Here is a 14,344-nt window from a genome sequence, read left to right as displayed (position 1 = left end):
TTAGCTTTTTTGGCTGCTATATCTTGACCCTAAATCTTTTTCAGACAAATTCATGTCTATCCAGGCTTCCCCATCCTATTCTTATGAAATTGATTTTTTGAACCCAAGTATAATATTATATTTTATCCATATTGAATTTCATCTTACTAGATTTAGCCCAGTACTCTAGCCTCTCAGAGTGTTTTTGAATCCTAACTCTGTCATCCAGCATCGTCCCATCCAACTTTGTGTGCTACCTGTACATTTAATAAGAATGCCACCTCTGACCTTATACAAGTCCTTGATAAAAAATGGTAAACAACATTTGCACACACATATATTTTTATATTTATTACCAAATGGCCAAATATGTTTGAAAATGCCATTTTAGTTTTACATAGCTGACCTTTTATAACTTATGATAAATTGAAAAATTTGAACATTCATGAGAATTTGAAAACTTTTTGTTTTTAATCTGATAGGAATTGTATTCTGTATGCGTCTTAAAATAGATTATAACATAATATGAATCTTGTGCTTAATGAATTATCTGAATACATTTTTGTTCATGGTATGATTGCTAAACATTTGTTTCCATTTGTGTAATTTCAGCTTTGAGCAGCTTAAAATGGCAGTCAGCAACCTGAAGAAACAAGCGAACAAGAAAAATGAAGGGAGTCTAGCATATGTGAAAGGAGGGCTTAGCACTTTTTTTGAGGCACAAGATGCCCTCTCAGGTAAACTGATACTCAGAATCATCTGCTAGGAGCTTCAGTGATAGAAACATGACACTGTGCTTGTAGAATATTTACAGTGTGCTACATTCATTCTGTATTTATAAAAGTGGAGATATAATAAGTGCCATAAATACTTGTTGCAGACTAAGCTAAAAACTCTTTGAAGATTTGGTACTTTAATTCTTTGCCTCTGAGGCTTTTATTTTGACTCTTCCAACATGTGTGAGACAAGAGATTATTTTGTCGATTGGTGATTTTCAAATCTTTTGGGCTCGTATGAAAACTGAATTCTAGGAGGTAAAACCTCAGAATATTTTTTTATCATTGTATTCTTTTAGAGTTATAGTAGTATATAGTATAGTATATAGATGGTTAGCTTTAAAAGTATCAGCCAATGTGAGGACTGTTGCTTTGATACTGTTTTTCACACTTCCTTTTCCCCATTCCTTCCCGCATGTTGCAAAGTCTGTAATGTGGTCTTCAAATGCAAAAAGGGACAAACAGACCAAGTACTGAATTAAACCAATAAAATAGTTAAATTATTTTAATTCAGATTATTTTTGTTTCATTGTTTTATTTTTTAAAACACTGCCTTAAGTTAACAAAAGTTATTTTACCACTAACTTAATTGCTTTCAAAACTCATGTTCCTTTTTTTTTTTTTAAACTTTGAGTATTTTTCGAAATCCAGAGTCAGCATTTCCTCTGCCCTATGTCAGTTTCCAGGTCTGTCTGTGGTCCTCAGAAAATAGTGAAATCATAGGATAGAAGGAAAGGAGATATGAGAATATCTGGTATCACCAAATTTTCTAGGTGTTCTACCATAGTTCTATTTTTTTTCTAATCCTAAAAATGTTTGTTCTAGTTATTTGACGTGTCCCATGAGCAAGAAAAGAGTGAGCATACCTAAGTAGAATTTAATGTTGCCATCCAATAAGATTTAAAATAAATTTAATATGACAGAATAATATTCATGATGGTTACTGACTACATGTTAGGAATAGGGATTGGACCTGTAATTTCATTGTTATAGGGAACTCCCAGGTGAGGACTTTGGAGGAGTAGTGAAAGGTGGTTTTTGTTTGTGTGTTTGTTTATTTTGTTGTGTTGTATTTTAGGATGGGGAGATCTTTTCCTTCTTAGTTTCTTCAGTGTATACAGGTATACACAGACACATACACACACACAGACACACACACACTTTTTCTGTCACCAGAATTGCTTTTATTCTGGGTCTCCAAAGTTTTTATATTCTTGATTTCCTTCCATGATTCTCATCTGGTGAGAAACTTCTGGATCATATGAGCAACAAGATGGAGGACTAGACATTTTCTCTGATCCCTATGACCTCTCAAACTTCTCCAAAACAGAAATTACACACCAAAGTTAAAGCAACTTCAGATGTCTCCATGGTCTATCAAACCCGAATCCAAAAGAAGATAAAGAAAAAAAAAACCTGTGAATTGATGCTTACTGACCCTGAGCTTATGTAGCATCACCTCCCCACTTCCTATACTAGTGACATTGTGACTGCACTGCCAGACCAGAGGACAGGACACAGGTTTACCACAAAACTTATTCCTACACCTTGATTTCCCCTCTCTTTTTCCAGAGCCACGGAGATCCTGGCACAAGGTTCTGGAATTTTGCTTCTCCTAAACAGCCTGCTTGGCCATAGCACTTCAGGAGCAAAAGCCTGCTGGGGGTTGCCACCCAGAAGCATCAGCACTACAAAGCTCTGAAGTACTGGTGCCAGGCAAAATAGGTTCTGAACTGCCTTTGCTGGGCTGGAGAACTGAGGAACAGAGGTGATGGGACAGGTCACTAGGACAGCAAACTGCATATGGGAGACTTTGCAGCACTCCAAGTCTGAGGGAAAAAGCACAGCACCCAACTGAGACCAGTTCAGACAACCCAAAAGTCAGTTGAGGAAGAGACCTAGGCTGGTGAACCATGAGTTGCACAGGGTGGAAGGAGGCTGAAAAATGCTTTGAGGTCCAGCCCCCAAGGAAGCCATAATCAGAGGGAAGGGAGGTCAGAAAGTGAGTGATAAAGAAAATAAGGAGGGTGAAGGGGACAAATTACCAAAGATTTCAGGAAGAAGAAAACTCAAAGACCTTGATCATAAATAGAGGAAAAATAGTAACAACAGAAGGAAACATGGTCTCCAGATCTAGTAATAAATATTGCAAAATGAAGGAAAATGATCCAAAATTTGATGAGACACAGGACCCTGTAGAATTTAGAACATGGAACCATGACACGGTGTTTTAGTTGTTTAAAAGAGAAATGTAAATCAGAGCATAATTTATATCCCAAACAGCAAAAATAACAAGCAGAATAGAAAAACCGTAATCTACTATGGTAAACCCCACCTAAGAAACAAGAGAATAGATTGGGTATGCAAATACACAGAAGTGGACAGCTGAAAGGAGAAGCAAAACACAAAAGCATTAAAAGAAAATAGGCTGCCTATGCGAACAAAACATGGTGATTTCAAGTACAGGATGTGTAGAGACACCCTAAGGATCGTAAGTTTCCCAAAAGAATATGACAGAACAAAAAACCTTACCGCCATAATGCAGGAAACAATATAGAGAATTACCCAGAACTTCTGAACATAGAAAATGAAATTCCAATTGAAAGAATTCATATTGCCTCCAGGAAAAAAAAAAACCAAAAAACCAAGGCTGCAAACTTCAAGACACGGAGTGGTGTAATTTAACAATTCAGTTAAGAAAGAACAAGTTTTGCAAACCCTCAAAAGAAATACAAATACAAATGAAAGGAGATTCAAATAACACAAGACTATTCCATACCCATTAGAAAAAGGAGAGGATGGAACAATGTTTTCTGAAGAACAGTGAAACACAGGATGCAGCCCAGGGTGATCTATTCAGCAAATCCATACAGGACAAAAGATGGACATTCAATACTAAAGAAGAGTTTGAAATGTTTTTAGAAAAAAAAACAATTGAAGAGATTATTTGACTCTTAAACAGCAGAAATACAGGGGTGAATAAATGCAGCAGGCAAAGTCAGCCGCAGTGACAGAGTGACAACAGAGAAACCAATAACAGACTTCTTTCTGAATATACACAAGGAGACAGGATGAAAGTGGAAATCTGGTGGGAGTAAAGAGGCAGATAGCAGGCGTTATAGATAGAACCTGGCAACATCCTGCCTAGAGGTCAATCAGTTTTTTTATGGGACTACGGAACATGGGGAGGGTACATAAAAGGAGGTGGAGGAAAGCAGAGGAATAGAGAGAAGGATGTGATGTGCTGGGATCAAATCAAGGGTCAGCAATGAGGGGAATGTGACCTCACTGGTCTCAGAAAGAGAAGAGCCTACAGGGAAGTAGGTGAGGAGGAAGAAAGAAAGATTGAAAAGGGAAGAGGGAAAGGAAGGAAGCCTTACTTTCCTCCACTAAAGGGGCTCCATTAATGAATGCTCCTATGGTTGAAGAGAGATTGGTCAATCAATAGAGAAAATAACCTTACACTGAAAGAGGCCAGGGGAATATGTTGCTTGAAAAGTCTACTTGTTCAGGGAGGTGGGGAGCCTGGTGCTTAGAGGAATGGGAGTGTATGGACACCAGGCATCTGTAGGAAAGAAAAAGATTATCAAGGGAGGGCATAGATCACTGGTGGGTTGTATAATTTGAAATATGGCAAGGGAGGGGTCCCACCTTGGGGCATTGTCCTCTCTGACACCTGCAGTAATTGGTATTGTTTTGGGAGTGAAGCATGATGGAAAAGGGGTATCCACAGAGCAAACTCTAAAAGGTTGGCAGAAAGCACTTAAAAGGGAGCCTAGAATGGATACCCTGGAAGCTTTGATTGCATGAAGAATAGAGAAAAATGAGATACAAGATAATTTTAAGGGTCATGAATCAGAGAATGAGGGTCTGGATAAACAGAAAGAGGAAATGAATAATGAAGAAAGTAAGAGAATCCTTTTTTGGAAAGGAGAGTGAAATTTAAAAAGAATGAATAGGACTAAAAAGAAGAGAAGGGGAAGGAGGAATCTACTTACCTAACTGAGAAGAAAAAAGAGGGGGAAGAAACATATAAATAGATAAAAAGCGGGAGAGAAGGAACTAATAAAACCCTAAAGGGAATGGGATAACAAGACAGAGGGAATCAGGGGTGAAAGGAAGAGAGTCAATTGGAACAGGGCCACCTTAAGAAAAGATTAAAGTAAATAGAGGAAACAGCAGAAGAGGGGGGACATCATAACTTGAAAAAAAGTTTTAGCGTTAGATGAAGACGGTATAAACCTAACTCTTATAACTTTAAATGTGAATGGATTAAATAATCCAATAAAGCAAAGAGTGACAGGTTGGATAAGAAAACAACATTACAATCTCTTGCTTACAAGAAACATATTTAAAAAACAAAGACATCACAAAATAAAACTAGGAGGATGGAAAACTTTTTTTTTTTTTAACTATACATCAGGTGAATCCCTAGCAATAATTGCCATCATGTGATGAAGCAAAAACATTAAAAATATATATATAAAGAGATACACAAGGAAACTAAATTGTACTGAAAGGAACAACAAACCAATATCAGTAATAAACTTATACACTCCAGGTGCCTCAGCATCCAAATACATAAAGGAAACATTTGAATTTCAAGAAGTGGAGACAGGGGACTTCAATACACCTTTCTCAGTTTTGGATAAGTCTAAAAAAAAGATGAACAAAAGGGGAAATATGGAACTGAACACGTTTTCATAGAAACTAGAGTTAAAAGACCGTGTCCTCTAAATGGGAGGGGAAAATTATACATATTTTTTTATTTCACATGGAATTTTTATAAAAAGCAACCAATTACTAGGACCCATTGGTATTGCAAACAGGTATAAAAAGGCAGAAATATTTAGTGCATTTTTTATAAAACATAATGCAATAAAAATAGAAATTGTTTCAGGGACCACAAACAAAAAATACAGATCCAAATTAACAATGAAATCTTAAGTAGTGAGTCAAAGAATAAATCACAGAAACAATTAATAACTGTGTAAAAGAAAATTTTAATGAGGAAACACTATGACAGTATTTCTGGGATGCAGCTAACACAGTCCTCGGGGAAAATCATATCCTTATGATCATGTGTTAACAAATTAGAAAAAGAGGATTAGTGAACTGAATATGCGTTTTAAAATTAGAAAGTCAACAAATAAACCTTAAATAAGCTCAAAAGAGGAGATATTAAAATTTTGAGGGCAAGTAGGTAAATGGGAAACAGCTACAATAACAAAGCATTCTTATCTCTCCCTGGGATATGCTGTTACTTGGTGACAAAGATATGTGACTCTGTCTTCAGGAAATTGTTATGCTGTACTGCCCATACCAGTTTACTGTCACTTATGCTGGGAAACATTCATAATGGTGTGGATTTGGCAGGTGGAGTGTTAAATATCACAAATGGAGAAAGTAAGGGATATAAATGCAAACTTTACCTACTTCAGAAATTTTGCATAGGTGGTTCCATTTGCCTTTTAACTATAAGCAAAAAAAGAACCACACTGTGGGCAAATGTGTTTTCATACCATGAATATATGCGATACAGAACATTTAGTGCCTTTGCAATTTGCTCTTATCTTTTCTTTGTAATTTTTCAAACAGTTATGAAAGGAATGATTCAATGAATACCACCTGACAGAAGTAAAAATTAAATTTTATTGTTGCTTCCACAACATCCAAAATATTTCTTGTTTTGTGGCTGGCATGGAAGAAAGAAAGCAATCTTTGCTCTTTATGAGAATCGACACATTTTTCTTTTAACAGAAAAAAAAGTTAGTTTTAAAACTCTATAACCTTCTCCTCTCCCCAAATTACATAAATTTTTAGTTACCTTTTTCAGAGATCTCTTATTAAACTCATTCTAGAATACAATTTTTTCCTTTTAGTGCAACCATTTCCCCAACTCTCAGGGAAAAAGCAAATATTTGTATAGGTGCAGTATATTACAGTATAGATGATTAGAAATGAGTCTGTTGTAATCATATGAGGATATAACTTTAGATTTGATAGCTGTTATGTTCTGATCCCTCATTCAATTTCTATGAGATTTAAAAAGCTTTACATAACTTAGTCTTTTTTCTTCTGGATAAAATATTGTGTATTTTCCTTTAAGGCCTGTTGTAATCACAACTATACAACTATATACACTTTGTATTCAGTTTTTTTAGAAGTTCTGTCAGCATATTTGGCGCCACTGTCATTGAATATAAAAACGATGAGCTGTTGAAAGAAGTATAGGCAAGATTTTAGAGACCTTGTGACAATAATCAGAAGAGGGAAAAGATGTATAATTTTGTTCCAATATAACCAAATGAATAGGAAGGGTACTGAGGGGGAAAGAGGGAGCTTGATGCTAAGGTAGATAAGATATACAGTCAGTTAGCAGTTTAAAATTACTATGTTAGAGAAGCAAAATGAATCCCAAGAGCATTGAGATGTAACCTGATACTTTTTTGAATCTTTTCAAGGATATGCCTTATTCATCTACAGTAAGGCGAACAGAATTTAATCTCTTTGGGTCAAAACTAAAGTTTTTTTACTTCCTTTTAGCCATCCTTTTAGCCATCACCAAATGGTTGGGGGAGAAGCATATAGAGCTAGGATAAACCTTTCATTTCATTAATGGTGGAGGTTACATACATTTATGTCTAGAAATAAAGACCTCAATTTCCAGAGTACTTACACTGAATTATTTTCTAACTTTGTATTGGATTCTTTTTATCAGAAAATAATTCACAGGTTTCTTTGGCCTTATCTCCTATTTTTGGACAGAACCACCAATTCTAAATAAAGGAAAAATTACAGAATCATAGGATTTTAAAAAGAAACTGAGGCCCAGAAAAGTAAAATGACTGACCAAAACCACAGTGCTAGTTAAGGGCAGTCAGTAGAGAAGAAGATTTACTTGCTTGTATATTCAATTCAACAAATATTAATTAAGTGTCTGCTATATTCAATGAACTGTTAAAGATCCAAGGATGAAACAAAACAGTCCCTGCCCTCAAGGGACTCAAAGTCTAGTAGAGGTTATAAGTCAAATACACAAATAACTGCAATGAAATTATAAATACCTCATTGTGGCACATTGTGTACTGCTGATACCATGTGGTCTTTTTCACTGAACTGTTGGTCTACCCATGTACATTAAATGCTGTACATCTGTCAGTGATTATTTTTGAATCTATGTGTAAGACTTTTACATTCATTCCTATCTTAATAGATTATCTTACTTTATCCAGTCAGGTGTTTTAGATCCCTCTTTTGTTTCCCAGTGTGAATGTGCCACATTGCTTCAGCATACTCTGCACTCCTTCCTTAAGCAGGAGCTGTTTTGCTTTTCATCTTTGTCTCCCCTTTGTTTGGCACAGTGCCTTGCATATAGTAAAAACTTAATAAATTTTTGATTGACTTACTTGTCCTTCCTGCTTTGTAATCATGCGTTTGATATACGTATTTCATCTGTGCTTTCGTATTGGTATGTCTGTTAGTAAATGTCATAAATAGAACAGAGTCAAGAGTATATATCTGTCTATCAGTCTACTAGAAACATTTCTTTAGGTTTTTATCAAGCCTTTATTTACCTCTGTAAATTACAAAGTGCTTGGCATATAGTTAGTGCTTAATAAATGCTTGTTAATGGACTGACTTGTTATTAACTCTCCATTTCAAAGCTTAAAATGTATTGAGTGTCAGTTATGTTTGCCAGGTGGGGGTTGCAACTTTCAACAGCCTCACCTTTTAAAAAGCATTTTTATGAATTTCCTTCTTAATTATTTATACTACCAAATGTAGATATTGTCCAAACTTCGCATTTTTAAAAAAATATTTTTTCACATAGTTAAAAAAAAAAAGAGAAAAATCATGCTTATTGAACTGTTTGTTTATGGGTTTGGTTTTTTGCATTATGCAATTTAGAATGTGTTTACCCATACAACATAAGGCCAGCTGAGCAGATGTTTAGTTATTTGGTTTAATTTCCTGGAAAATAGGATTGCTTTATCAGCTCCCAGTGTCTCTTCTCCTCTTATGCTTGGCTGACAGTTTGAGTGTCACAGTTAATGCAGAGATGGTTGAGGGGAAGTTTGCTTTGTCAGCAGAAGTAGACTGTAAACTGAGCTGAGGGGGACCTAGATTCACCTCAGCATGACCTCCTGATCAGTGATGAGTCTTGTCAGTGTCAGTAAATTTGTCTATGTTACTTCTCATGGTACCAAAGTCTGCTTAGAAAATAGCATCCCAAACAGGACTACTGCTTACATTAGAGATATAATGTATTATTACCATTGACAATTACAGTATCCTCAATTACAGCATCCATACAGCATCCTCAAAAGAGGATTTTTACAGATACCGAGTGCTCTTTTCTAAGTAAGAATTAGAAATTTAAAATGGCATTTTTATGGCATTTATACAAATAATAAGGAGAAATAGCATGCTCTTTTCTAGCTATTCATATCCTGTGTTTGATGTTTTCATTAATAAACAAGATATATTATTGAAGTAATTTGAAATTAATAGGCACATTTTCTGTGATGTTACTCTTACTGTATTATCCAATTTTCTGAAAGCCACTTTCAGTCTTTGATCAGCTATTGATTACTTGCTTGTTCTGTGTTATTTTCTTTTCCCTTTCTTCATATTGGTATCATCCTATTAAGATTCCATTTTAAATTCATAGCATGCATGTAGATTGCATTCATATGTTTAGAGTGATTCTTTCCCTAAAGGTGCCAAATGATCTTAGAGAGAAGTCTGATAAAGAAATAGGACAGCATTCTGGGCTACGTTATGATTGGTTGGTGAGGGGAAAAGGCAGGGCATGCTTGAAAACCTTTTGTCCTTATAGTCTTCATTTACTATGGTTCTAGCCCCTATAGCTACAACCTGTATAATAATAATCTTCCTTTGGCACAGTGGAGGTTGTTTTGTTCAAAGTATACTCATTACAAATTTAATCCTTCTTTGCCTATGATGTATTTTGTTATTAAGGTAATTTAATTCCTGTATATTGTTAGCTTTACTAAGACCATATTGAAATTAAAATTAATTAAATTAAATTAATTAAAATTTAAATTTTTAAAAACTCTATGAATACACTAACATTTTTGTAACAGTTGACAATATACATTTGAGTGAATGATTTTGTATCAATAGGCATATTATTCATTCAACAAATACCAGCTTTGTGTCAGATACTGTGCCAGGAATTTGAGATACAAAGACCTTAAACAGTCCCTGCTCCCAGGTAATCTATATTCTATTGCTACAGTTACAGCTTTGATCACTGAAGAGTGAATACATATAAATCTAAAATCTATTTGTAGATTATATAATCTATACAAATATATAGATTATATAATCTATACATATATATATTATATATATATATTATCTATTATTTATCAATCTAGATTACATAAAGACAATTGCTCCCTTTAAATTCTTCAAGTAGCTCCCCAGAGTTATCTTAGAAAATATTAAAGGGATGATTATTGTTGTTGTTGTTCAGTTGTTTCTGACTTTTTGTGACTCCATTTGGAGTTTTCTTGATAAAGATACTGGAGTGGTTTGCCATTTACTTCTCCAGTTCATTTTATAGATGAGGTAACTGAGGCACACAGGGTTGTGACTTGCCCAGGGTCACACAGCTAGTAAGTCCCTGAGGCCAGATTTGAACTCAAGAAGAGGAGTCTTCCTGACTCCAGGCTTGGCATTCTATCCACACCACCTACGTGCCCAGAATGGATGATTCATTACCCTTTGAACCTAGTCAAGATATTAGAGATCATCATTGAATATAACTGCTGTTGAAATACTGAAATGAGAAAACAAATTATAATGGACCCAAGAGAAAACACTCTTCCTACACCCTTTGTTTGCTGTTAATTTTATCTCAAAGGACTCCTTAAAAAGATCGAAAACTATCCTTGAAAGTACTTTTACTTCTTTGCAGATACATTATAGGTTCTGGGAAATTCAGCTAATTCATTTTTCTGATGAGGTCTGAGAGATTGACTTACCTGTGGTCACAGAATTAGTCATTGGAATTTCAACATAGGTTTTCTGACTCTAAATCCAGCACTCTCTAGACAAAGCTTTAATTATGCAGTAATTTAAATGATTTGTGAATTCTTTATCTAAGTATTTACTACATAGATGCAGATCACATCTATTCTAATACTTAGTAGTCTGTGGCCTGAAGTGCTGAGATCAAAAGAATCCTTTAGCTTTTGGCTAACCTGGTGTTGTTGAGTTGGTCCAAATTTAATGAAGCTGGTCCTTGGACAAGAAATCTGGTTTAACATTCAGAGTAGGAGATTAAGACTATATGCTGCTAAAACCTGCTAAAACCATTTCATATTTTTTTTCATCTGTTGGCTTAAATAGGAACTTAAGTAGTGAAAGACTTTTTATTTAATCAGCCCTAGAATTTAAAAGAGCAGCGACTGTAGGGAGTAATTTTGGACTCATGGAGCAAGTGAACAATACTTTGCCAGTCTAACTGTTAATATTTGGTTATAATTTGTTGCTCTTCTCACAGATAAAGAATATGGGTTCAAATTTTTCTTCCATACAGCTTTAAGTTTTTTTCTTTAAAAAAGCAAAATGAATTCAATTTTCAAAATAAAAAAAAAAGTTTCCTTTCACTCTTGATGTGGAAATGTTATTACTAATATTTACTTCTTTCATATTTGAGATTATTGAGCCTCTGCAAATCCCTTTCTGATTTTTTTAAAGAAATAAATACCTAAGAACCCTGGAATTTGGGAGTAAAGACACTTAGATTCTATATCTTCCTTATCTCTGTCTATATAACCTAAAGCCACTTTCAGAAAGGTCAGTGACTTGTCCCCTATGACTCTGGTAGTATCAGAGTAAGAATTTGAGCCTACTTTTTCTTCTGCCTCTAAGTCCAGAACTTTTTTATACTGGGCCGTGCATCCTGCATAGTGTGATATAATCATAAATTGCACAATCCAGTCATGAAATCAAACTGTATTATGATTTTTGATGAGAATAGGGATTAATTTAAGTAAGAAAAAGGGATTAAAAAAATAAAAAGAGAAAGGGAGTACTTCCCTTATCTTTGTCACTTTATCTTGCATTTCAAGTTGTGTCTGATTTTGGATATGTTCTAAAATTGATAAGTTAGACAGTGTTGGGAGATATTGAATATTTTTAGGTTACATGAGTACTATTTAATAAATATTTTTATGGGCTCTAGGGCATGTATAAATTGTTATTTTTTTAAAAATCTTCTTAATATACTTTGTATTGCCTTCACAGATCTGTGTTGGAGCATGTTGATGTATGTATATATGTATCTATGTGTGTAGGCATATATAGATAATATATATGTTTCCCGAGGATTCTGACAGTATTTACTTAAACACAGACACTTAATAAATGTTTATTGAATTGAGTAGAAACCATTCCTACACTTACTGGGAATATTTTTCAAAGTAAAGCTAATAGTATTTGGGGGCAGGAGATGGATCTGGACCCATGATTTCATTGGTGAAAGCAACTTCTAATAAGGCTATACTTTCTACCAAAATAGATCACTAGTCTTTAACTAATAATCTTAGAAAGTTAACTGGGGCCTTGAGGTTAAATGACTTACCCAGATTCACATAACCATTATCCATCATAGGTGAGTATTTAGATCCAGATCTGCCTGACTCCCAGGCCTGTTCTTTCTCCTTTATATTACGGCAGAGTGTATGTTGTGCCATATTTGATCCCATCCTTAGTGGCTATAGAGCAGGCCTTGGAACTATAATGACCTGGGTTCAAGGCCTACCTTTGACACCTAATGGCTGTGTGACCCTACTCAAGTCACTTAATTCGTTTGTGCTATTTCGAAGACTCCAAGTCTCAGGGAAGGTGCCCACCTGCCTTGGTAAAGGAAGTTTCCTCATCTGAGAATTCCCTAAAGCTAGGAAATCACAAGTCTAGTTCTTATCCCTATCCTATCTCAAAGGTGAATTTCTCAGTTTCATTGAAGTTGTTAATATTTCTGTTTTGTACATGGGCAAACCGAAGAGTTACAAGGTAACTTTCAAATAGTCAGTCACTTGCCAACATGCAGTTATAGTAACAGAGTCCAGGATGCCAAACTGTCTGTTATAATTTCTACATCTTTCCTTTTTTAAAGTCAATTGTTTTTATTGCTCAACCTTAGAGAGTAGAAGATTAAAATGTGTATATCATGTGTTATTTTAATAGAGCTAAACTGTGAATAACTTTGTCTGTATCTGGCTGGTTACTTTGCAAACTGTTGCATTGTTTGTGTTATTCCTGTCTAGCAGTAAAAATAATATGATCATTTAAAAAAAAAAAAAAACTTTAAAGATGTCATTTTGATGTAATGTGTTCTCACCCATTAAAATGGCTTGCATTTTAACTTGACATTTATTCTAGCCATCCATCAAAAACTGGAAGCGGATGGAACAGAAAAAGTAGAAGGATCTATGACGCAAAAACTGGAGAATGTTCTGAACAGTAAGTGTTATTCTTCTACCAGAAGCTATCTATGGACTTTGTAAAAAACTTTAATATATTTCTTTGACTTTACTTCATAGTAGTAAGCACTAAGTTGCATTTTAGGGCTTATTTCAGCATAGTATTGATGTGATGAAGAAAAAGGAATTAAAAATGCTTCTAAAGTGGGTATTTACATTCTGGCATCATTTTTGTGATGGGTCTGGACCAATGAAATCATTGGTGAAAGCATAATTAAAAGAAAAAAGGTCAAAAAAGTAAAAATGGTGTCATGAAAGAAGTTGATATAAATAGCCTTCTTCTTTTAGATCTAATGAAAAGATATTTGTCTGTTTTTCTAAAATTTTCATCTTTTATATCACTACATTCAATACAGTAGTTTCTACATATATCAAGAATGGGAGATGAAAGATTTAGATAAACAGTCCCAAGTTCAGTTCCTGGCTTAAATAAGATACTCCAAATTTTCATTCTGGGTCTTGATACTTTCCACCCAATTTTTTACTCTCTCCTGCTCTAAGACTAAACTTTGACTAGACTCCTCAACAACCTACGTAAATACAGAGACAGCCCTTAGGTATCTTTGTTAATTAGGTGAAATTTTTAGTCCTTCCACCTCCCCACTTTCATTCAGTGTCAAGTATCTAGATATGGATAGAGCAGTGAATGAATGAATTTCAGGTATTAGCTGCCTAATACTATTTTTTTTTCTAATTGGCATTTATATCACCTATTCATTTAGGGTTTTAGACATCTTTCTTTTTTTTCAGAATGTTTTAAAATTTCCCAAAATGAAACTTCCCTATTGACTCACAGGTTCTTGTCTCTTGAATTTGAAGGCTTGACTTCCTGCTTATTGAGGTATATACCTTGGCAATTATTTCCCTTTTTTTTTTTCCTTTTGTTTGAGCCCTGTATCTTCAGCTCTTTCGTTATCCTTTCCTGACAACCATAGGACATTTTTGTGTTTCAGATGTACGAGGGTGGGAGGAGTGATTCTAGAAGGGATGCCACATTAATATAACTGATTTTATTATTGAATATTTAAAACTCTGCCTGCTGTACTTCCTTCCTTCTAAGAATACCTT

The 14,344-nt window shown here is 34.7% G+C and overlaps 1 protein-coding gene across 3 annotated transcripts in view; it reads left to right on the top strand.

Annotated features, from left to right (window-relative positions):
* Window positions 1-14,344, top strand: part of EXOC2 (exocyst complex component 2) — a 231,880-nt gene that overhangs the window by 59,663 nt on the left and 157,873 nt on the right. For all 3 annotated transcript variants that reach the window (XM_027841894.1, XM_027841975.1, XM_027842046.1), the window contains 2 exons: window positions 592-716; window positions 13,176-13,256. In XM_027841894.1, coding sequence (XP_027697695.1) covers window positions 592-716; window positions 13,176-13,256 — 206 coding nt within the window. The remainder of the gene's footprint in view (window positions 1-591; window positions 717-13,175; window positions 13,257-14,344) is intronic.

This window comes from Vombatus ursinus, unplaced genomic scaffold (genome assembly GCF_900497805.2).
Source record: "Vombatus ursinus unplaced genomic scaffold, bare-nosed wombat genome assembly UNPS02000577.1, whole genome shotgun sequence".
Lineage (NCBI taxonomy): Eukaryota > Metazoa > Chordata > Mammalia > Diprotodontia > Vombatidae > Vombatus > Vombatus ursinus.
Note: the sequence above shows the minus strand (reverse complement) of the source record. Positions and strands in the feature narration are given on the sequence as shown.